We start from the raw sequence: 25,558 nt of genomic DNA on the forward strand, positions 1-25,558 counted from the left end.
ACTTAGGTCAGGTCTTCTAGAAGTGGAGTGGACTCACATGTGTGTGATTTGTCACCAAAGGGCCCCCAGGAGGGGAAACTGAGGGAGTGGGGGAAACAGGGCAGAAAAAGGCAGGAAGCCAAGCAAGGGGGCACCTTCTGGCAAAGTCCCAGCCTCTGCCTGATCCTGCAGGGGACCTTGGAACAGAAATGATATCTCAGGGTTTGTCCAGCTCCTGTACCAGCCTGTCATTCGTCAGTCTGGGTGGTGCTGGCCAGGTGTGTGTGTGTGGGGGGGCGGGGCCAGGCCCAGTATATTCCTTGAGTTTTCTTCCTTTTTAAATAAAAAGTTTACTATCAGTTTCCAAGTTCGCTGAGTGAACCAGGTGGAATTTGAATTGTTATGGTTCCGGGTCTACACATGGATTCAGTATATTCCTTTCATAGATGACTCTCTTCTTTTACCTTTGCCACATCTCCTGGAGTGCAAATTTAGAACATTTTAGTAGCGTGGTAGAATTTAAAAGGCTGGGAATGACTGATCTCCACTGTTACTTGAATGTTTAAATAATGATATAAAAATTTGGAGACTAGAACTGTAGTTAATCAATTAAAACCCAGGCATAATCCATCTGCTTAACTAAGGCTGGAGCTCCAGTGACAGTCCTAAAACACACTCAACTTTGGATTGGTTCAGATAATGATCTTTTATTTGTTTTTTTCTTTAAAAGTGGTATGTCAACATCACTTCATTTCTACATTTCAGAGTTCTGTACATTTCTTAAAAGGAAATAAGCAATGCTCAATGTACAAAGTAAAAACAGAAAACTAGAAAAATCTGAATCAAATGGAGGAAGTTGCCATAGGTCATACAGTACAAATTAGTAATATGATGTCATCTGAAGTGCAGTACCACTGCTGGGATGATGAGTTAAGGAATGAAATAAAAATACTCTATTTTAAACAAACAGTATATATATATTTATATGTATATTTTTTACAGATAGTAGACCCAGTGATATCTGTCATATTGTAAAAACTTATTTACAAATAACTTTTTTTTTAGACATTACATATACATCAGCACCGTAGTAAAAACAAAAACAAAACAAAACCACCTTGTTAAAATCTACCTCTCTATGTAGTTGGTCCCAGTACTGAGCATTCGGAGGAAGCTTTAAAAAGAGCATGGAGCACCCCTCCCCCTCCATCAGCCACCTCCAGTTTCTCATCATTTCTTATACATTGATTTCCTGTACCTTTCAGAAAAAGGTAATTATATATTCTGTGTCTTCTCATTTGTTTACTTTCTTCTGTTTGTTTTTGGTTTTCATCTGTTTCCACTCAAGAGTTTTCCTGGCAGTGTCCCTCCCCACACAGGGAGTTCACAGTCAGCCTGCCACCCACCACCTCTTCCCAGGGGTGGCCCACTTGTTCTCCATCCTGCCCCTGGCTGAGGAGGGCCATGACCTTGGTACTTGGCGAGCGAGTCAAGGGCAGTGTTTGCCTGCCTGCCGCCTCTCTGCATCCTCTGCCCCCAGCTCTTCCTTCGAACCCCCTTCCTTCCCAGGACCCGCCGCCAGTGCAGCCAGTCCGGCTCGGTGGCTGGGCTGGGGCTCCGGTGTGGCGAGTTACACTCGAGTGCGCAGACGCAAGCCTGCCTTTTGGACGCGGAGGGCGGGGGCGGCGGGAGGAAAGCTCACCCCACTCTCACTCACTTAGGACAACGGTTATGCCCCGCGGCCTCCAGAACCTGACCGTGGGCGGGGAGGAGAGGACGGATGAGATCGGCTGTACGACAGCGGAGGCTGTGGATCCCTTCAGACAGACTTCAGTTAGGGCAGAGTTGAGTGAATTACCAAGAGAACGACCGTACAGACCTTCAGGAGGGGATCGCTTTGCCCACAGGAAAGGAACCATACCTGCTTGCTTTTCGTTCTCAACATGTGGGACGTGGAGCAGTCGACTTTTCAGTTCCTCAGCTTTCAGGGTTTGAGATTTGTCTTTCCGGTGAGTAGGGATGAAGGGCCGGGCTGATTTTAGAGCATCACCCCTAGGATTTTCCCAAAGGGAGCCAGAGCCAGCGATGTCCAGGCCAGTCCTCCCTGGTGTCCCAGAAGCATAGAGTGGCCCGCTTAGTTCCAGGCAGAGAAAGAAAACTCCAGTGTCACCTTTGCATTTCAGGCACTGTCTAAGTTCTTCTCGCACCTATTTTCCCTCTGCCCGGGCTCCCTGAAGACAAAAGCTTCATTTCTTCTTGGCAAGGGCAAGGGCAGGCTGGGGCAGAGCGAGGAGGAATAAGGACAGGGACCGGGGAGGAGGGCGGCCGTGCTAGCAGACACACAGCGTCCAGCCTGGGCCTCTCCGTCCTCGGCCTCCAGGAGTAGGTGGGGACTGCCCAGATGGGTTGGGTCCTATCGGGTCCTCAGGAGGCTCCAGCTCAACTCCCCAGAGCGATGGCCACCCCGGTCACCAGCAGAGGGCTGCCCGCCCAGGACCGTCAGGACCCTTCTCCAAGCTCACCCTGTGAGGCAATGGCTCCAAAATTCCTGAGGGTCATCACGGGCAGGAGACAGGCCTGTAGGATCCTGTGTCTTCCTGTGACATCTCACTGTTCTTTGCACCCACCCTCCAGACCAATAGTATGTCTTGAAGCCTGACATCTCTTTGTAGCCGGAGTTCAGCGCGTTTCTGACATGTGCTCTTGGCTTGTGCCACCACCCAGCAGGCTCCGTGGGACTCTCAGTCCCAGGCTCTCTCTCCTTTGTGTCTCCAAAGCTACAGACTCTGGACCAGGGCCAGGAGGGGCTGACGGCCACCTCAGGTCAGGCAGCAGTCTGTCTTGGCCAGAGCAGCTCTTGTTGGGCCGGACGATCACAGGGAGGGCCGAGCAGAGGGGCTACAGAATCATCTTCCCCACCTGTCTCTGGTGCGTCCCCCTCTTTCGCAGCGGGATTCGCAGGGCGTCTGTCTTGATTGCTGTGTGAAAATCAGGTGAAATGAGGCCCAGCGGGGCTGTGGATTGGCACCTGGATCTTCCACTGTCAGCGGGCTGCAGTTTTGCTCAGATTACGCAGGTCAAATAAACAAAAAAACAAGGATGAGGCAACATCCTGTTTCTTTTTCACGGTTGAAACTTTAACCACTAGAGTTGTGGCTGCCGGGGCCCCTCTTGACTAGGGGTTTCCAAACAATTCATCGAGCTCCTGCATCCACTCATCCCCCGGCCCACCTTTGATGATGGCGTCCACGAGATCGGCACTGTCCGAGAGGCTGGGGAAGGATGCCCCAGCTGTGTCGCCACTGTAATTGTATGACATGTCCTGAGGGGGGTTCCGCTCGTAGCCTTGGCTCTGGCTGCTTGAGGCAAAACCGCCACTGGACATCTGCTGCTGTGCCGGGGGCTGGCTGAATGCTGGCATGCCGGGAATGCCCTGGCTCAGGCCAGACATGACCATTGGCCTGGCCTGGCTGCTGCCTTGCTGCCCCGGGAGCGGTGGCATCATCTGCCGACCCATGGCAGCTGGGTTGAGGGTTCTCACCGTGCCGGTGTTCGCATCCACCACCTGGCTCAGTCCCTGTGGGAAGTGTTGCTTGGTCAGCCTCGGTTGGCCAGCTTGCAGTGGGTAGCTGGCGCCGTTGTTGAATGATGCTAATTCTCCACTAGTCCTCCCAGGCATCCCCTGTAAGCTCCTCTGTTGCCAGCTCTGTGTTCCCTGCTGGACCGTTCCCATAATGCTTTGCAGCCTCGGCGGGCCCTGGGGCCTGGACAAGGCCTGGCCTACCGGCCCCTTCATTTGCTGGTGCTGCTGGGTAATGGCCGAGTTCACCAGCATGCTCTGACCAAAACCACTCACCATCCCAACCCCTTGCCCCGAGGTGGGCTGCCTCGGCCCCTGGGCTTGGTTGTGTGGGATACTCATGCCACTTTGGTTTGGGTGCTGCAACATTTGGGTCATTCCTGTGCTCATATTGTACATTCCCGGTTGGCTGGTAGGTGGGGTGCTATAAGGGGCCAGTCCCATCTCTGACTGGGCTGCTGTGGCCATTGTCCCTGGGTTCTGGGAGGGCCCCATTCCCATCATGCCTGCGTTCTGTGCCATCAACCGTGAAGTTCGCATGCTCTGGAGGGCTGTCTGGCTTCTCACGGCTGCTATGTCCTGGGGAGACCCTGCAGGGAGAAAAGGACAGACCTGTTCACTCATCTCTACAAGCAATGCATGGTAACAAGTTGTTGGACTTTTCTTTGGGACTGACAAAATTCTCTTAGATGAAAGGAGCTACTCATAATAAATCCTTAAAAAAACCAGAGTATTCTTTTTCTGACTGTAACATATGCTGATTGTAAAAAATTTGGAAAATAGTGAAAAGCATAAAGATGAAAATTAAGGTCATTCCCATCATCCAGAGATGACCACTAACTTACATTAATATATAAATAGACACGTCAAAATTGGGACCATGCAGTACATAGGCTTTTGTAGTTGACTTTTCTATTTGATACACCCTGATATTATTTTTGTTCACATTTCAGAAACAAATCGTTTCTCACCCGTCTTGATATGATGCCATCCTCAACCAATAAGATACCATCTTTCTGGAGGTGAGAGGAAATTCACCTCCTGGGCTAAATCAGGCAGAAATGGCTGATCACTTTGCATATCCTATTTGTAAAGTGGAATATGGTTCAGTAGAGAATACTATCAATAAAGACCATTAGGCTAATTTCCCCTAAGACTTGAGTAGGATTTGAGAGGTTAAAGGCTATCACTTCTGCTAAGAAACTATTTCGACAGATGGGACATTTCTTGGATCCACTCTGTAGACTTCCACATGCTCCAGATTCTCTGAATCATAATATGTCGGTGCGAACTGGCCAGCTTCCTGAGTTAGAAAAAGAAATCATCCTCCTACTTGCTACTTGGCAATGAACTTTATGCATTTCTCCAACAAAGGCTACTCCTTCAAATCAGCAATGACCACTAAGGCAGTTTTAATGATGCTGCTTAAAAGTTGACCACAATATCAATGCCAAGTCACTCAACCCTAATCAGACATTTGAGTGAGTCCTTCTTTACACGTTTCCGGGAAATTTCTAAACCAGTCAAGAGAATAGAAATGTCACCCTTAGAACCCATCAATGTTGTCAAGGGCTAGGAGGTGCACAGAAATGGATTTTTCTGTGTCCCTGCTAATGATTAAGTCTATGAAAAAAAAATAGTTTTTTTCCTGGACATTTAAAAAAGGTGCAGCATGGGAGCCAATCGATACTATAAGCAAATTTGATCCTACCTGGAACCTGGATGAGAAACCAGATGAGAATAGTGTAACCTTGTTAAGCCTGGCACCCTGGCAGATAACTGAAGTGTGTTTTTGTCTTCCTGATGGGGTTATTGATTTCTGGGCAGCAAATATGTCTCCATATTTTCTTTCTTTCTTTAAGAAAGAAAATTATGGGAATTTTGATTATGACAAGTTTTTGTGGCTTGAGATCAATATCATGCTGAATTGAAAAATGAAATGGTTACTGTAGGGAAAGCAGAAAGATCTGGGGGAGATCCCTAGAAACGTTTCAGTTTTTTGTTTTGAGCTTAATTGTATCTAAGTGGAGTTTTTAAAAAAAGTTCCTGATTAAACACTGGATGGTGGTATATATTGCAACTTGCAATCTTGTTATGAAGCTTTGTGACCTTAACAACTGAATTTGTATTGACTACATGGCCAATCTGATCAACTGTGGTGAAATGGGTTATTGAGTTGCTTATAAAAAAATTTAAGGGAAAAATATTGCTAACTCAGAGATTGATTGGATAGACCCAGATTACATAAACAGGCTGCTGGAAACAGATGGAAGGACTTTTCATATTTCGGACATTTTTGTTGTAACTTAGAATAAATATGTTGAGGGATTAGATATTGACTGGACTAATTTTGTGAATGAGAAATAGTTTCCTTTCTTTAGAGGGCAAAAATGCTGCAGTGCCTCTTAAGAAGTATCAAACCATTAATCCAAGCCGACCTTTATTTTTACTTGGTGTCAATGACTACACTATCCAGATGTAATTCTTATTAAAAAAAAAAAAAAGGACCTTTTAATATCAGCAGTCAGCACCATATTTTCAACCTAAGAAAAACAAAAAACCTCATATTAATCTGGTTTTATGAACTTGGGTAATTTTAAATATACAAAGGAAAAAACTTCAAATGCCTTCAAAGAATGAATGCGTCTTTATCTGACAACTACATACGTTAAACAATGGACTACTTTCTCTTCTTTTTTATTTTTGTCTATAACAGATATGACTGTGAGATACTGTAGTCAAATTAATTTTCTTGTCTGTTGGTTAACATCACAACGTCAAAGAAAAATTTCCATATTCAAACAGAGACGGTAACATGCAATTTTTTCCCTAGAAGGGTCTGTGTTCTATTTTCACTCACAAGAAGTCTATACTTATGTAAAATAAGCTTTTCCCCTAGGCATGTAACATTGCCCAGAGACACAGAACTCAGTAAGAGAAAGTTCGTCTTTAAAACCTTTGAAAACTGTAGTGGTCAGTGGACCTGTAGGTCTCAGACAAGTTACTCCTAACAGAACTTCTCTCCAAGGACAATATTTTTTAATCTATGAATTTGCTATTTTCCCAGATACATAACATCATGATATCTAGGATGTCAGTAAAATACATGAAAATACAGAAGAAAAATTTAAAAATTATCATATCAACCAGCTTAGGAACCCTAAAATGTCACTGGTTGTTTACCCTAAGCATAGCTAAGTTTTTTAGGTTGATTACCTGTGATTTGGGGTTTTAGAAAAGTTCAAAGAGTAGAACTTTTAAATTGGGTCCAAACCATTCAGAATAACTCATAACATAGAGGAGTTACTAAATTTTGGTGGGTCCCTGTATTCCAAAAAATAATACATGAGCTATGAACCTAGAAAACTCAAGGGACACAATACCAGGTGCATCAGATTTAATGGTTTAAATTAGTTCATAATACAAAGCACCAGTTCCCAAAGTATGGCCCCAGGCCAGTAGCAACAGCAACTGTGGGGAACCTGTTAGAGATGCAAATTCTCAGGGCCCCGCTCCAGACCTACTGAATCAGAGACTCTGGGGGTGAGGGCGGGCTTCTGTTTTGAACCAGCTGTGCTGGTGATCTGATGCAGGCTCAGGTCTGAGAACCACAGGTACAAAAGAGGGCTCCGAGTCTGCAACAAAAACTACACAGGTAACAATGACTATTTCCCACTCTTCCCTGCCACTGACCAAGTGAGAAACAGAATTCTTCAAAGAATATTGGCACTGATTTAGTGCACAGAACAATTCCCTTTGTCCTTCCCTGTGTCGAGGCCAAAGGGATCTGAAGTGATATAAATGTCCCAGGGATGGGAGGGGGTGAGAGTGGCTCAAGCCCCAGGGGGTCCACAGGCAGTCTTCAGGGAGATGTGGCCGTGAACATCAGTGGCTTTCAGACTCTAAGCCACAACTCATAGTACATACACACGTGGGTTTAGGACAGAAACAAAAGTTGCCCTAATTATGATACACTCCAATCACTTCTATTATTTTGTTAAAAAATGTTGGTTGTGGCCAATTATCTTCACAACCTACTTGAGTGTTGCAACCCAAAGACTGAAAAAAGGCTACCCTAGATCACAAAATTTTCACCCACAGTCTATGGAAAAGGGTAACACTTGTGAAATGATCCACAAAGTTTGTATTTATTTATATATATGGATATTTCTGTGCAAGGGGCTTCATAGCTTCTGGCAGATTGTCAAAGCAATAGGTAACATTTGAGAAGTTAGGATGCACTGATCTAGGTCTTCAAAAAGGACAGCGGACAGGAATTAGGATTTCTGCTGCTTCATGACCCCTGCGGCTCCCTGAAAACTCATGTGGATGAGATTGGGAAGGGTCCTCAGACCCATCCTCCACCCCATACAAGACCCACAGGGACTCTCTCTGTTAGAGAAGGGAGCGACTGATATTTGAGTGGACCTTCTACTTTACAGAGGAATGGCAACGCCAGACAAACAGTGCACCCATTGCTCCTGGGGCCATGATTCAGGATTTGTGCAAAGGGCGGCAGGATGAAGAAAGTCCAATCAAACTCAAGTCCCTATTTGTCTTCTGTGTTCAGCAGAGATTAGTGGCTGCCAAAAGCCAGATTATTTTACTTCGGTTGCTGGAAGTGAGGGCTATGGTCAGCTGACCTGCTGGGATTAGCAAGAAAGATGTGACACGGGATTCCCCCAACTCTTCCCCATGGCCACTGAGATGACGATCCAGACTTAAACAGGGCTGATATTAGGTCCGTCGGCACCTGTATGTCTTTGCTGGTTGTTAAACCACCGAAATACTTCCGTACCTTTGGTAAAGAACAGCTGCTCCAGTCCCACTCCCACCGCCACCCCGCCCCCGCCCCGGGCCCACCAGGACCTCTCTGGGGCCCAGCAACCCAAAGGTTAACGCCTGGGATTCTGATTGGTTGGCATCATCAGTTCTTAAATATTTTTAATATTACCTGGACACAAACACAGCAGCCGTGGCATTGTCACTGGCTCTACATTCACTTACACTTGCCCACTGGAAGGGATACAATGGCAGAGGTGTGCACCGGCCTCACCTTGAAACTGGGCGACCTGCTGCACTGGGTACGGGTTGCGCGGCCGCTGGAGGTGCTGCCGGGGTAACTGCGGCGGCTGCAGCTGCTGAAACGATAGGACAAGGAGGGCCGGGGGGCGGGGCGGGAGGAGGCGCACAGTTAGATCTCCTGGCTGTTCTGAGGAAGCGGTTTTCAAAAACTGAACTCTGTACTGAAGACTAACACGCATACAGGTCAGGGCACAAGCGTGTAGCATCCATGCCCCGTGCGACGGATTTTCACAAAGGAACACGCTCGTGGGTCGAGACGCAGAATGCTGCTAGAAGCCCCTCCTGCCCGTTCCCAGCCACTGCTCTTCCCCTGACCCGTGGGCGCACCATCCCAGCCTAGCAACAGGTTAGTTACATCTGCTTCTGTGCTTCAGGGAAGTGGCCTGAGACAATGTACTTGAGCCTGTTTTCTGGAGTCTGGCTTCTTGCATTCATCGCGTTTGGGAGCTCCGTCCACGGTGATGCCTGCAGTGGGGTCCATTCATGCTCACTGTCGAGTGGTATTCCCCCCATAAGAACAGCCCACGATGCCTTTGCCCGTGCTATAGGGGTGGCTGTTCAGGGTGCTTCTGGTTTCTGGCTGTCAGAGCCCCGCCTCTGCTGCAAACACCCTCGGTGCACACCTGCGGCATTTCTGCCGTGTGGACTTGCTGGCTTCTGAGGGAGGTGTAGCCAGGGAGGCAGTTCTGAGTTTGCTTTTCCGACATCAGCCTGCGTGCTTTCCTCAGCACGGTGGGTACCGAGCTCAAACGGACAAGCAGCTAACTTTTTTTTTTTTTTTTTTTTGCGGTACGTGCGCCTCTCACTGTTGTGGCCTCTCCCGTTGCGGAGCACAGGCTCCGGACACGCAGGCTCAGCGGCCATGGCTCACGGGCCCAGCCGCTCCGCGGCATGTGGGATCTTCCCAGACCGGGGCACGAACCTGTGTCCCCTGCATCGGCAGGCGGACTCTCAACCACTGCGCCACCAGGGAAGCCCTAACTTTTAATGACCTAAAATAGATGCTTCGGGTATAGGAAGATGGGATTCTCAGGGCCTATTAAAAAAAAGGCTCATTTTATTCCCAGGAAGCCACCCTGCCTGCCAAATACATCTCCACAAGTCAAACATACAGCATTTACTGCCTTGAGGAAACCGCGGGGGATTCCACGTACACCAGGAGCCAGGAGGCCTGCGTTTTAGGTTTTCCTCTTCCAGTCACGGGGCTTCTGCACTGCCGGCACTGTTACCAATATACAGGGAAGGCTATTATGATCATTATCATGCTGTATGTGAAAAGGGAGAGAAAATAAGAGTGAGGTGGAAAGAGCAAAGAAAGGGGTTTTCGTTCTGGGTCTGCCGTCAAGTAGCTGCGTGACCTTCGGCATGTCATCTAACCTCCTCTGCAGCTGTGGAATATGCATCAAGCACCTTTCATCTGCAAGGGCTAGGAAAACAGACAAGGGCCCCGCCCTTTACAGTGTTCATTATAAAAATAACACACATTGACCACTTCTTAACACATGTGTTTATTTCTATTTTTTCTCTTGTTTTTGTTCCTGGGCAGCTCTATAATTTTCCTTTTCTTTCTTTTTCTTGACAAGGCCAGCCAGCACTGGCAACCAAAGAAAAGAAGGGCCTCTGTTCACCCCATCCTGTGGTGTTTTGCACGAAACCGTTGAAATGAATTAATTGTATAGACACAGCGTAGACAAGAAACCATGCTAATCTTTTAGGCAGCAATCTAAGAACATTACTGAGAGTAAGGTGAGCATTTAAAAGCTTCTCAGAAGCCAAACTTCCCATATTATGTAAGAATTTAACTGTCCCACTTACAGCTGGGCATCAGCCCTGGGGTGGCCTGGGGTGGACTGTCGGTCAGCAGTCAGGGGGCCCAGGTGCCAGTCCTGGCCCTGCCCCTCTCTAGCTCTGCGATCTCTGAAAAAAATAACGTAAGCTCCCTGGTCTCAGTCTCCTCGTGTGTAAAATAAAGGGACTTCATGATCCTCAATGTTTCTTTCAGATCCAAAATTCCAGATTCCGTTGACCCTTTGTGAATGGGTGGGATTTGACACGCTCTGTGCTCTTGAGAATTACACATTAAATGTTAATTCACACCTGCTTTCAACTTGCTCTGTTCTGATTTCTAAGTCCACTGAGAACCATTTGAAAGTTCCCAAAGATATGCAAGATATCCCCAGTCTTTCTGTTTTCCCTCACATGTCCTTTCCGGAAACCCAAAGTGTTCCCAGTACGCTGTTGGCAAAATTGAAAGTGTTAGGATGCCTTCACTGCCGCTGCAGGGACCAAGGAAATCAGCTTGGCGTTGATACGGCCACATTCAACCTCAAAAGTGTAGGCATCAATAAGAACTTTCCCCAGGTGCAGGTGAGATGCTACATCCCTCTGACTTACTTCTGGGCTAGTCCCACAGGATGGCTCGCACGTGTGGCTGCAGCTCTTACGCTACCTCCCGTGACACCAGGGTCCAGTGGCAGATCCACACCTTGTGCAGTTTCCGAAGGGTTTTACACTCATTACTCACGTTGAGCATCAGGAGGAAGGCTGGGAGATTAGGAAAACCTTATTTGGCAGATGAGGAGAGAGGTTAGGTGGTTTTTCCAAAATCATACCGTAAGCAAAGGATGTGACCCAGAGTGAACTGTTCTTTCCTTGGTTCCTCTTCAGCTCCCGGCACACACAGTCGTTAAGGAATTATACTCATATTTTTGCAGTTTTCCATTTCCTCATCTCTTCTGAGGAGCCCTATGTCTGTCTTTCTGTGTCCCGGGTTCTGAGGGGTCCCACACTCTCTCACCTCATGGTCTGTGGGCACCATCCTGTGAAAGCAATGCTCCCGGTCTCCTGCCTTCCCCCTCATTCCCGGGGTTGGCTGACCTTGCCAAGAGGGGACACCCCTGGGCTGGAACAGCTGAGTTTGGCCTGGTTACCCCGACTCCCCCTTGTGTCTTGGTCACAGCACAGACATCAAAGACCATCTCTCCAAGGATCAGGCACACCTGAAATTTCCTGGGATTGGCTGAGGGGCGGATTTGCAAAGCCCAGCTTCCCCTCGGCAGCTCCATTTATCACTGTCTGAGAGATACGAGCGTGGCTCCTTGTCACACACCTTATGCAGGGTGAGAGGGATAGAGGTTTGTTTGTACAAGAGCTGCCAGGCAGCTGACTGACCTCAGTAAAAAGGGAGATAATTACACAACTGTTCAAGAACAAAAGCGAACAAGGGAACATAAGTGAACTGTGCTCAACAATACAATTTTTCTATTTGGGGGATGACTGGTGTTACTTTGAACTGCTGCCCTTGGTTTACTAAGGACTTCGACGTGTCTTGTGTCCTACACAGCCTCTCCTATAGATATGGTGGAGGATGCTTAATACATTTCCGAAATTCTGATCCTATTAGGAACATTCTAGAAGGGTAATTGTGGGCCTTGAGACTTAGATGACAGCCTCATGTCTCCTATAATAGAAGGGTGAGACGTGCTGGAGAGGCGCCCACGGGAGGCATCCAGGGACTCCTGGGGAAGTCCTCAGGCCTCTCCCAAGATAACACGAAATCAGGCAATGGCATCTCGAAAAACAAAACCCACTGAAACTGAGAGGAGTCGCCCGCATGGAAGGCTTTCTTTCAAAGCTGGAGGAATTATATATGTCAAGGGTTGTCAAAGATGCCTAAGGCAAAGCTTTCTCTGTGTTAGGCCTTTAACTCAAACATTTCCTGAGCTGTGTTCAAAGCTGCTGGGAATTTTCTCCAGTTGGCACCCTTCCTGTGACCCCGAGTTCAGGCTTCCAGGTAGTTCTGTGGGCCCTATTATTCTGCTATTGTTCCTGTTCCATTGTTCGTAACCAATTCTGTAAGAATTCTTCTCAGTCCCTCCTCCTGACACTTTCCTCCAAGAAGCAAAGTTCTCTGAATTATTTTCTTTTTTCTTCATGCTGGAAATGTCAGAATTTACGAAGAATGTGAGCCAGCCCCCTTCCGCCCTTGCCCCCCATGCTGATTCTACAGACCCCGGTACCAGAAGCCAGAAGAAAAGAGCCAGACTTGAACCGAAGAACGGTCTCTGGCAATTGGGTCTTCAAATGGATGGCTGAAGCCTGTCTTTTCAGAACAAACTAATTTATTCTAAGAAAAAGCCTAACTAACGGAAAGGTCTACATTCTGCAGGTTCTTCTGTGATCTCAGGAAATGCTGGCTTGTGAATTTCTTTTTTTTTTTTTTTTTTTTTTTTTTTTTGCGGTACGCAGGCCTCTCACTGCTGTGGCCTCTCCCGTTGCGGAGCACAGGCTCCGGACGTGCAGGCTCAGCGGCCATGGCTCACGGGCCCAGCCGCTCCACGGCATGTGGGATCTTCCCGGGCCGGGGCACGAACCCGCGTCCCCTGCATCGGCAGGCGGACTCTCAACCACTGCGCCACCAGGGAAGCCCCTGGCTTGTGAATTTCTTGATGAAGGACATGAACTGAGACCCCCCTCACAGACACCAGGCACTGAATAAGCGTTTGCCGGACGAATGAATCACACCACGGGCGTGACTTACCTGCTCTGCCAGAATCTGCTGCTGCTGCTGCCTGTGCTCCCGCAGGAACTGTTGCTTCTGCTGCTCCATCAGCTGAGCCCGCTGATCAATGAGCATCTGCTTCATGAGGGCTGCCTGGGGCTGGCTGCCCAGGAAGCTGGGCCCCGCGGGACCGGCTCCGGAGACCATGCCGCCTGAGCCCGGGGGCACGGATGACTGCATGGGGCCCGTGGTCCGGGGAAGCCCGACCGGATGCTGCTCCTGGAAGGACAGGAAGAGAAGAGAATGCAGCCACTCCACATTTGAAGGAAAGCACAGGGGTTAGGGGGAGGGGGTAGGTCCCGGCTTACGGACCTACGGGAGCCCAAGTGGCACACATTCCATTTCCATAAAAAGAACCCAGTGGTTCTCAAACCTGGCCTTACCACAGGTAGGACTGGAGAGGCTACAGGGCGACAGTCATAGAGCACGGCTCTGGGAAAATCTGAGACCAGGTCCAGTCGGTTTCTGACGGGACTGGCTAAGGAACAAGAACCGCGTTTTCAGCTAACAATCTGTGCTCCTCCAAAGGAAAGGGGATAAGCCCTCAGGTGGGGCTCATTTTAAGTCTGGAAGGAGACATCCTCACCTTACCTCTTCATTCTTACTGCCTGCCTGGCTAAAATGGGCTTTTTAGCTAGTAGGAGAGACATTTACAGAAGACTGCTGGAGTTGATTCATCAGCAGATTGCTATCTGATGAAATTCTAATTAATTGTGACATTTGAAAGCTTTGACATGTGTAAAAAAAAAAAAAGCCTGCTAGTGAGAATTGGTGAGAATTAGGAGTGTGTTACCCTGACCAAAAATACGAAATCTCCCAACACCTTTAAAGACAGAATTGGGTCTCAGGTGTCTGGGATAACTTAAACGTGGGGGGTTGAATTGGGTCTCTTGATTCTATAATTATGTGTCAGTCAAATCAAATCACATGATGGCAACTTTTAAGGACTGGTCCTTAAGGAACAGGAGGTAAAGTGTTAGAAAACTCCTCACACACAGCCCAAGCCACTACTCGGAGACTGTACTCAGAGGGGAAATAACAGCCCGATGGTGTAGACCACTGGGGAAAAACAGCTGATGGGAAAAGCAGGTGTGTGACCTTAAGATGTAGTTTCTCGATGCTTCTTTTCCTGTTCATTCTATCAAGCATAGCTGGTAATGGCAAAGTATTGTCTGAACATTTCACAGAAAGGTTTCTTTTAATTCACTGAAGTTTCAAGTAATTAATCTGAACAAAGAGAAGCTGCTTTCTGAGAGGTACACAAGTTAAATGGGTATACGTGTAAGGACATACACAGTCATATCATGAGGCACGATTATGAGACTTAGATCATGAGAAGTGAATGTGAATAACTCTACAGTATTTAAATTTTTGTATCCAGTTAAACTGGATTAAAAAAAATTTCCTCATTGTAAAATCTAGATATTCTTTTTTTCCACACTGGTTATTATTTCCAGTTATATGGGGTGAAGGAAATTAAGACGACACCGATATATACAGGCAAGTGACTACCTTAAATGGATGTGGAGTTATCAAATTTTATTTGCAATGGTATTTCCATCGTTATTAATGCATTCCTTCATTAATGCATGCAACTAGCCTGCTTTGTGAACAACATGTATTTTATCCGCCTCTTCTGAGCCATCCTATATGAAAAACAGGGTGCAGTCAAACTGGATTTTAATATTTGTCCTCTTTGTGTTGGTACAGTCAATCATGTGGGCAGTTTCCTCTCAAAACAGAGAGTTGTGTTTGACACAGCTCCTAGAGACGCAGCCCTGCACTGGAGCCCCCGTAGCCTGGGCTTGTTGGACCCCCTTCCCGCTACTGTGTGGAGCTCAGCCATTCACGGTCTTCCTTCCAGGTACACCGAAACCGCATCTTCAGGGACTCTTCGTCCCTCCCATCAGCACCCACACAAAACAAAACAAGCAAAACAAACAAACAACCAAACCAAACCCCATTACTCCTCTCATCTGGGAAACAACAGCTCAAGAAGTTTTGGTTAGTCAGTGCGGTGGCCCAGGTCACACAGTTAGTAAATGGAAGAGCCAGAACTTGCAGAACTGGAACACTGATTTTGAGTCTAAATTCAGGATTCCTTCCACAAGCATAGGCCTTTCCCAGACGATGGGTCCATGGTGCCAAGTGTGTGCCTAAGAATTGCTTGTAGACTAAATATATAGTGTGTCTCCCATAAATACACTGTGTTCTATTTTTCAAATGTTAAGTGTGGTGTGACTGAAATTAAAACTTTTTGTCTTTGTGTATTTTCTCTGTACATAGACAATTATTAGGTAGAGAGCTATGAGATATTAATGTTAATAAAAAGACCTTATACTCAGCAATGCCTGGAACTTTATGCCACCAAAAAGTTTACTTTAGGGCTGACCCCTGCAGAGGTCACGGTATTTCACTCTTTCATTTCCCCCCCAAACTTGCTACCTGTTTTCCAAACCCTTCCTTCCAATGGGATGAAGCTGTTTCTTGCCACCTTTGGAGACAAGTGGCTGATTGACTTAATACTTTAACAAACGAATTCACACGGACGTGCAGATAGTTGACCAATCAGCGAAAATACAGATATACAGTTTTTTTTCTGTGTATTTCAGAATATTTGATATTTTCCAATTTTGATAATGTGAAGGGAGTTGGAAAGAAAATGAGACCCAAGGGAAGATCAAGTTCTCTTTGGCTTGGTTTTATGAGAGGACTGGGCTGGGCTGGCCCTGTTTATCTTCGTACACTTTGAGATATTCTTGTCCTGTGAGACTAGCCCTCAAGTACCCGGTGAGCTTGCCCAGGAGCCATAAGTAGTGATGTGTTGCTCTCCCAGCCTTCTCTCCACCCAGAAAGAAAGAGAGAGGCAAATGAGCTGAGGATGTAGACTCATCTAAGCCTATCTAGTCCCTGTCTTCCTAAACCAAAAAGAAATACAAGTCCGCCACTTTTCAAGAGTTCAATTTACGCCACTTCCCTTTTAAGAAACACCTACACTGGTATCTGTTTTTGCTAACTGGAAGAAATCTGAAGAGGATTTTCGCTTTTACAAAAGAAGGTGAAAATCTAAGATAGCATTCAGTGTTTGTTTTGCAGAGTGACTGTAGACAGCAGGCGCCTCCAGCAACAAGAGGGGCGCCACCAAGCGCCTTCCCCAGGAACTACACTCAGCGTCAAGCTGCCATAGCTTTGAACTGTGTGAGCATCTGTGCTCTATCTCTATTTATTTCGCACATTCTTAGCAAGATGTGTCCTAAGGTGCTTGCTTCTTCACTGTAAGCCATTTCGGCTTAGGAAAGGTCTCCTAGGAAAGCTCTACTTTCAGATGGGGCGGGGTGTTGCTGAACCTCAAAAGCACAGTGGGTAAAACCCTTCCCAAAGGGATAGTCTGGTTATTACCCCCCAGGATTATGTATTTCCCCCAGTGGTTCTCTCTCAAAGATTTTGCTTTCAGGTTTCTCACCGAAGACCTGAAGACCGAGAGGCAGGAGGGTTATGTGCACTTTTAAAGGACTGCCCTCCCTATGAAACATTTGTGAGCCTAGGTTGATACACCTTTCCCAACCAGCTCTGCTGCATTCAACAGCGGGTGAGTGACACCCAGAGCCCCAGCCTGAGGTGTGTATGCCAAGTGTGAAGACGCGCCGAGTGACACCTTACAAATTGAGCTGGCTGAGGCCATTAGCGGATGCATATGACATGGTAGCTTTTACCCCCCAGTCTAAGAGGGCTTAATGGGCATCAGCCTGTCGAATTTCAGAATTTCAAGCCCCCGCTTTTGTTTCTAAGGAGGACACACACTGTGCGTGCAATCAGAGAAAACCAGGCCGGGCTTTCGACACCAGAAATGTAATGCCTTGAAGCCAAATGATGCAGTATTTTTAGTTTTAATTACTAGCTTGTTCTCCACTCCACCCCCTGCCCAACGACCTCCCTTGCCTTCTACCCAGAATCTTAATTCAGCCTCTTCCTCTCAGAAATCCAATTGACTACATAGATCTTCATTACTCCCCAAAGCTCTCACTCTTCAGTAAAATAAAGGGAGGGGGGAAAAAATCAAAACCAGTGAAACTATTTTACATACCTTCTCTTCCAGGGAAGAGATCTTAGCAATTTTCTAAGGGCTGGAGATAGGTAAGAGGTGTAAAAAACACCCTAATTCCCCCACAGAGGCAGTTTTTACTTCAAAAAGCAGCTGTGGTAAAAATCTCTCAAGAGTAGCCAGCTGTTTATTTATAAATCTGTGCGTAAGGAAGCTTTATCTTCTCTTACGTGTTTTCAAGAACATGCCTTGTGTTTGGGTGAGAGGGGCCGGGGTTGCTGGCGGTGGACCAAAGACTGCTGGCTCCTTGGAGGGGGGATTGCAAGAGGCTTCCGGCGGTGATGGGGACTGGGGTGCCGGGCTTAGCGGAGAACTGGCTGGAGGACGCTCAGGGCTTCGGCCTTTTTTCAGGTGCTCTCGTCGGGGGAAACAAGGAACAGCTGCTGTTCCTCCTCGGCCCCAGCAGATGGTGGTGTCAGCCCAGTCCTCGCCGCCAGCCCGCCCGCTCCGCCCGCGCGGCGTGTCCCCCCCGCCCCCCTCCCAGCCTGCAGATGGCTTAATCAGGACTCGCCTTCCTCCCCCCACCCGGTCCCCCCGGCCCCGCGCGTCTGGGCTAACGCTAGGAGCGTGGAGCCAGGCAGTCAAGTGTTACTGCGTATAGCAGGTAGCCTGGCAACTGAGAGCATAATACCGAGCAGATGGTGTGCGCACGGCGTGATGGACATCACACACGACAGCCTGAGACAATCCAGGAATTCCCTGGTGACTCGAGGCCCTCTTTACACAAAATGAGTTCTCTCTCCACTGCCGTGTATCTCTGGGGTTATCTCCCTCCTCTCTCCGACTGACACTGAACTGGTTTCTTATTACTGACCTTGCTGCCAGCCCGAGGGGAGGGAGATTTCTCGTGTGGGTGGGGGAGGCCGTGGAAGGAAACGGAAGGGCCGGGAGATGGAGGAGGTGATGGGGGCGTTGGCGACCCGAGAGGGGAGGGACAGTGGCGTACCCCAGACCCAGGGGCGGAGTGTCCGAGAGGGTCAGCGTTCCCCGTAACCCGGGCTGCACGAAGCCGGCGCGGTGAGGGCCGCGCCGGGGGCGAGCCTGGGCTTAGTGTCTTTGCCATCGCATGGCTTACGAACAGCCTAAATGAAATTTAGGATTTTACTTAAAAAGTCCCCTGGGGCGTAATTTAGCCTCTCGACTCGAGCCTATATGCTTACAAGTCCTTAGGGGACTCTAAGAAGTCAGGAGTGAGGCCCGTGCGCCCCTACCGGGGCCGAAGATGCGTCTCCGCGCAGGCGTCCTTAACAAAGAAACCGACTAGGCGGTCTGGGCGCGGGCAGGGGAGCGGAGGGAGGGCGTGCGGCGGGCGAGCCGCCCAGGGGCCCCGGGATCCTCGGCCTGCGCGCTGCTCCGCAACCTGGGAGGCCGCTGCGCGCTCCCCGGGGCGCATTTCACCTCCCGCTCCGCACCACGTCGTGTGGGCCGGTCGCCGGCAAGGAAGTGGGAGCCGGAGGGCACTGGGGGAGACAGGAGGGTAGTTCACGGTAGGAAGAAGTAAAATTAATACATAAACAAAAAGCATGTCCCAGAAGACAGACCTGCGCTTTTCACACACACTGAAGTGGATCAATTAAAAAAAAAAAAATCCAGGGCTTCCCTGGTGGCGCAGTGGTTGAGAGTCCGCCTGCCCATGCAGGGGACACGGGTTCGTGCCCTGGTCCGGGAAGATCCCACATGCCGCGGAGCGGCTGGGCCCGTGAGCCATGGCTGCTGAGCCTGCGCGTCTGGAGCCTGTGCTCCTCAACGGGAGAGGCCACAACAGTGAGAGGCCCGCGTACCGCAAAAAAAAAAAATCCAGCCCCAATGGAATTTTGCCTAGATTCTATACAACAAGCCACTTCTCTGTCCAACCTCTCACCACTGTCAGGGGTCTTCTGCAAAGGTACTGTTCAAGTTTTAAGTTTCAGAAGGAGGAAGTCTTTTCAAAGGTGGAAGCTGACGTTTCACGCAGAACCTCACACTTGTTGGGAAGTTCAGTACATTCATGTCAGAGAATCCGACACCCACTGCAGAGCTGGCTGGAGGCATCCGGCTGTGACTCCCTGGGGCTCAGGTGGTGAACTGGCTTCCTGAGGCTCAAGGGGCCATCTGACCTCTGGGTCTCAGTCCCCACCTCTTCAAACGGAAATCCTATCCATAGGACTCCTCCCTCGACAATGGAAACTTTGGAGATGAATGAGCTATAGAGGGAAAATGGCTAAGAAGGTGCTAAAACGTCTTCCAGTTTAAGTGTGGGCTGTTGGGGAACCATGAGGGCTACATCAGGGGTTCTCAAAGCGTGGTTCCAGGACCAGTACCATTAGCATCACCTGGGAGCTTGTTAGAAATGCAGATTCTCAGGCTCTGTTCCAAGCCTCCTGAACCAGAGTCTTTAGGAGCAATTTAACACGCCCTTCGATAATTACCATGCCCCACGTTTTGAGACTCACTGGGCAAATAATCCTGGTTTATGGGCACTGACTGCAACCTGGGGTATCAGCGCTCTCCGTGATTTGACTGCAAACCCTGCACTTTCAAAAGCAAGTCAGAGTGCTGAGTTACTTAAGTTTCTATTGCCAATTCTTCTGCATTTGGAACAGAACTCTCTAATTTTCAGAGGGCTGTGCAGGCAGTGTAAACTCAAGAATTCCGAAAGGAACCTATGCCATGATTCTTCCAGAAAGGTCGGTGCTCCTGTAGCTCTGCTCTGGAGGCGCAGCCAAGAGCAAGGAAGGGGTGAAGCCAGTTAAACTCCCTCCCTTACTCAGGGAGGAAGCATCAAACATCACTAGACTTTCCATCCCCTGGTCTGCTATAAGGTAGGAAAGCTATGATTTGAGGAAAGTCCCCTCTTCAAACAAGAAGAAGACCAGAAGCAACAGTGGAAGAAGACAACTAACACGTATGGGGCACCTACTGTATGCAAAACACTCAGCTCAGTGTTTTCTTCAGTGTACTTAAAACTCATTTTGCTGATTAAAAAGAATCCGAGTCTCTGAGAGGTTAAATAACTTTGCCTGATGTCCCACAGCTGATGGTGGTCTTTGGGATTCTGACTTTTCCACTGACCAGAACATGCATCTGGTCTAAATTGAGCAGACCACCCAAGAGGACTCTGGAGTAATGAGAAATGGGAAGGGGTGGGGGGGGAGAGGAATGGGCATAGAATAAAAAGGTAGACACTCGATTGGGATCAAAGGATGAAGCTGAAAGAGCACAAAAATATACATCATTTTTTATATGTTGCCTGATACCCCAAATTAGGATGCCTCTGTGGTATCAACTTTGACATTTAAAGAAAGGGCGTAAGATTAGACCATTCAACCAGAAATGGAAGGAAGAAACAAAATAAAATAAAACCTTAGAATTCTCTTTGAAGTTGATTAAGTGTCAGGGCAGAAACTTGGTTTCAGGATGGTGGCTCCTTTTACAGACTTTCTTTGTGCTTGTCCAGGATAATTTTTCAATGTGGGTTTGGAGAGTTGCTTGTAATAAATTCATAGCAGAGCCCCAATAGGCCCACCCCAAGATAATCTGCTTCTTCAGCAGATTATTGAAGAAATTTGGATAAAAAAAAGTGTTTTATGATGTGTAGTGGCTGTGTTGCCAAGACAGTTGAGGTTTGAGGCAGTTTACCGATTTAGGAAGCTTATCACAGACAGGGCAGTAACTTGGGGCCCAGTGCTAAGCCTGCTAAATGGGTTCAGGAAAGTTCTTTGTTTGGCTTCTAAGAAGGAGCAGTTTACATTGGGGGAACCCAACAGGCTTGGGTAGAAACTCAGCTCCATCGAGGGTCCAGTGACTGGCACGTAACACATAGCTTGTTATCACTATTATTGCTATGACCTCTTGATTATGCAGCTTTAGAAATTCAGGGTGAAGGAAGTGCTATGGCTCTGCTTCTAGCTTAATTCCTAAGATAATGAAGTCTAAGACTTTAAACTTGGTTTTCTTTCTAGATTCTCAGTGAGCAGGGTGGCATTCCTACCCGGACTTTTGATTCTTTAACAAATGCATGTTTTGCTGACTTTGCCCCCAATCACGGGGAAAATTTAAAAATATTCTCTAACAGTATTTTAAAAAGGCAACATTCATTTTTAACACTCACAGGCAACCATGTTAATATTCTGATGTGTCTCTGTGTTTCTTCTCAGCTCCCCACCCAGTGCACTAATATATTTTCCATGCCCATGATCATGGTATATACATGATTGTACCAGTATTTCTTACTAAGTAACATAGGAGAGGTAGAAAGTTCCAGCTTTCCAAATGCTTATAAGCAGTCATTTTCTGGTAGGATATTACCTTATGACAACATTCCTGCAAGGTCTTTAGGTTTCGTTATGAGGCTCCCAGCATCAGCACAGAGCTAGGTCCACGGTTGCAAAACAGAATAAATATTTGCTGAACTGAACTAATTGTCTATGATGAATTGTAGCTTAGACCAAGATCAGGTATGACCAGAGAGGAGGAAAAAAGATAACCCTCATATTGGACTGCTTCTCCAGGCTACCGGAGCTTCTGCTGAAGATGAAAGAAAGGGTTAAAGTTGCTGGTCCAGAGTAAGATGGGAGAGTGCCATCAGCGACAGGAAGGTCAGTTTTTCAAGGACTTACTTGGAGGTAAAAACAACAAAAATACCATTTGTCCTTATCAGTGCTTTGAACATAGTTACCATAGGTTCCTCCAGTGGAAAAACAACTTTGAGGGTTATGCTTTTCCTCTGCCTTTGATGTAAATTATAGAGTCCTTCTGGTCCCTTTGTTGTGATTAATTCCACCACCAAAGCAACTCTAAATTGGTTAGAAGTTCATTAGTGTGCAACAATAGGAGCTTGATTAAATAAATTATGGTACATCCATACCATGAATACTAGGCAGCCAATAAAAATCATGCCTTTTCAGATTATCTAATCAAATAAAAAAAAGCTTACAATATATACAGTGAAGAGAGGAAGAAAAAGCAGTTATTAGAACAGTAGCCACAGAACAATCATGTTAGGGGAGGGTTTTAAGTGATTTTTATTTTCATACTCTTTCAACTTTTCTATTATGAACGTATTACTTCAAATAAATATTAAGTCTCATGCTCTAAAAAACTAAAGTCTTTAAGTTGACAAAAAAAGAAAGAAAAGAAAAAGGGCCTATTTGCTTGGTTTCCAGGAGGCCACAGTTCTGATGTGGAGTGAGGATCCCTTAGTTCCTGAGCAGCTCGTGGCATCTTTGAAGGGGACGTGGCACCAGCCACATCCCTGGGCCTTCCTCCAGGAAGCACCTGACTGTGCCCGGGGAGAGGACTGAAGGCTTCCCAGAGGAAGCGATGTCTTGGAACGGCTCAGGTGACCAAGAGGGGAAGGGGCTCCAGGGTGGAGGAACAGAATGATCAAAGACTCGAGTACATCATACCTTGAAATTCCATCTCTAAGGACTCATCTCCTGGAACTAGTCATAGCTTTGTGCAAAGATTTATCTTGAATAGCGTGAATGGTTTTGAGTAGCAAAAAAAGAAACCACCTAAACGGCCAACATTTAGAGGATTCATTAAACTATAATACAACCTCCCTGCCTCCCTGTAAAAAACCCAAAACCTCATTAAGATTATTTAGGTTCAACAGACCAGGAATGGAACGTAGCGAGTTTGAGAGGGGCTCAGGCTGTATCCGGGATCTGGACTATTTCCACCACTCACACTGTGGGGTGTGCCACAGACATCCTTAACGGGGTAGTTCTCCTGTCAAGACCTGGACATGGCATGAATGTGAACAAACTGGGTTTGGCTACAGATTCAGTAACTAGGCTAGCTTTTCGTTGCTTCAACAAAGAGCCCCCAAGTGCCAGAGAAGGCTCCGAGGGGACTGACATCTTCCAAGAATCCTCTGATGCACCTGGCCAAGCGTCCCTTTGGGCCTCACCCTGCTCTCTGGGTTTTTTTCTCCATTCTAGGCTCGAAACCACAGAGCAGGGTCAGAACCAGCCCAGCCTTTAGAGTTTAAGAACTTGTGAGATGAGTGAAAACTGCTGTTGACCTGTATAGGCAGTCTCCTCTACAGGGCTTAAGAAAACCCAGCCCAGGGGCTTGAGACCTGCCCCACAGAGGTGGATACCGCATCTGCCCGCATCCAAGTGACCACTGTCCCGACACGACTGCAAGTGGTTTGTCAGTGGCTCCAGGAACTAGGCTTTTTACCCATACGCCTGCTGCCTTTGTTTCCCCCTTGATTTAAACATCGAGAGGGGGAAGGAGTCTCAACTGTCTTCAGCCGAGCTGCTGGGAAATCTTTCCTCCCGAGCTACTGTTCCCCCATGCTGTACCTTTCTCTTTCATTGCCCCTTCCCCCCTCCCCTTTCTGATGAAGTCATCACAGCCAAGACTGCATAACTGCTGCAGAGACCTATCTTGTGTTATACTGGGAGTCAGGCCAATGTTTCCGTTTACAGCCAAGAGCACCACCATGCTGCCAAATGGTGCTCTCTGCTGCAGCCACTACAAGACAGGAAGAAGGGAAGGAAGGCTTGGAGCTGGAGGGCTTGCTGTGCAGAGAAGGTTTGGGCACATCCTCCATGCTCTCCATCAGCCTTGGGAGGGTGGCTCAGGGATGCTCCATCTGAATGCCTGGGAAGAGCCACTTCCACAAAGTGGTCCCCCTATTCCCCCTGGCCCCCAGGAGACGCTGCCAGAGGGAGGGTCCGTGTCAGCCTGCTCTGCTGGTTTTCTCACGGTTGAACCTGTCTGTGGGCAAACCAGGTGTGATCGCAGCGAGGCTCTGGAGGAGGACAGCCCTCACCACAGCCCTGAGGGCAGAGCTAAGCCAGCCGTCGTGGTGGGGTTACAGGAGGCCATGAGAAAGGAGAAAAAAGAGGAGGAACATTTAGAAATCTGGGGTTGGTGCTTTACACACTTAGAGATTTGGGCTGAGAACCAGGTTCTTAGAGTAAGCAAGTCTAGGACAGGGGCTCACACTGGGTCAGGGAGGGCCGATGGGCAGGTAGCGATGGGGGGCCACTGACCCCTAGGCCTTACGTCCACAATGGTCTTCCAGTTCAGATCATCAGATATATTCTTTCTTGTTTTTTTTTTCTTTTGGCTGCTGCATGCAGCATGTGAGATCTTACTTCTCAGATCAGGGATCCAACCTGTGCCCCCTGCAGTGGAAGCATGGAGTCTTAACCACTGGACCACCAGGGAAGTGCCCAAGATCCTTAGATATATTCTTCACACAAGGTTTTACAGGGGGTCACTGAGAAACCCTGATATGATTGAAAGGTACCTCCTATTTTATGGCTTAAGTTGTGTCCTGTAACTAGATCACACTGCTCTAAGTCCATTATGAATTAATATTCTTCATTAAGTCCTGTGTTTATCTTGTGAATGATATAATTACACCAGACTGTGTTTTTTCTTAAATAAACTTTGCTTTCTTTCTTTAAAAAAAATATCTTAAAAAAAAAAAAAGATACAAAAGACCCGGAATAGCCAAAGCATCTTGAGGGAGAAAAACGGAGCTGGAGGAATCAGACTCCCTGACTTCGGATATTACAAAGCTACAGTAATCAAGACAAAATGGTACTGGCACAAAAACAGAAATATAGATCAATGGAACAGGATAGAAAGCCCAGAGGTAAACCCACGCACCTATGGTCAACTAATCTATGACAAAGGAGGCAAGGATATACAATGGAGAAAAGACAGTCTCTTCAATAAGTGGTGCTGGGAAGACTGGACAGCTACATGTAAAAGAATGAAATTAGAACACTCCCTAACACCATACACAACAATAAACTCAAAATGGATTCGAGACCTAAATGTAAGTCCGGACACTATAAAACTCTTAGAGGAAAACATAGGAAGAACACTCTTTGACATAAATCACAGTAAGATCTTTTTTGATCCACCTCCTAGAGTAATGGAAATAAAAACAAAAATAAACAAATGGGACCTAATGAAACTTCAAAGGTTTTGCAAAGCAAAGAAAACTACAAACAAGATGAAAAGACAACCCTCAGAATGGGAGAAAATATTTGCAAATGAATCAACGGACAAAGGATTAATCTCCAAAATATATAAACAGCTCATGCAGCTCAATACTAAAAAAACAAACAACTCATTCCAAAAATGGGCAGAAGACCTAAATAGACATTTCCAAAGAAGACATACAGATGGCCAAGAGGCACATGAAAAGATGCTCAACATCACTAATTATTAGAGAAATGCAAATCAAAACAATGAGGTATCACCTCACACCAGTTAGAATGGGCATCATCAGAAAATC

The 25,558-nt window shown here is 47.3% G+C and overlaps 1 protein-coding gene across 2 annotated transcripts in view; it reads right to left on the reverse strand.

Moving 5' to 3' along the window:
* Positions 1 to 497: 497 nt before the first annotated feature.
* The window catches only part of MAML3 (mastermind like transcriptional coactivator 3), a 440,419-nt gene continuing 415,358 nt past the window's right edge, over positions 498 to 25,558 (reverse strand). Inside the window, exons 3-5 of one of the 2 annotated variants that reach the window (XM_081238436.1) lie at positions 13,185 to 13,424; positions 8,616 to 8,697; positions 498 to 4,149 (exon numbers count right to left, since the gene is read on the reverse strand). In XM_081238436.1, coding sequence (XP_081094562.1) covers positions 3,155 to 4,149; positions 8,616 to 8,697; positions 13,185 to 13,424 — 1,317 coding nt within the window. In that variant the 3' untranslated portion in view covers positions 498 to 3,154. Of the gene's footprint in view, positions 4,150 to 8,615; positions 8,701 to 13,184; positions 13,425 to 25,558 lie in introns of both variants that reach the window. The other variant, XM_081238435.1, reaches the window with a different exon arrangement.

The sequence above is a fragment of the Mesoplodon bidens genome, assembly GCF_964165515.1.
Source record: "Mesoplodon bidens genome assembly, chromosome: 1".
Classification (NCBI taxonomy): domain Eukaryota; kingdom Metazoa; phylum Chordata; class Mammalia; order Artiodactyla; family Ziphiidae; genus Mesoplodon; species Mesoplodon bidens.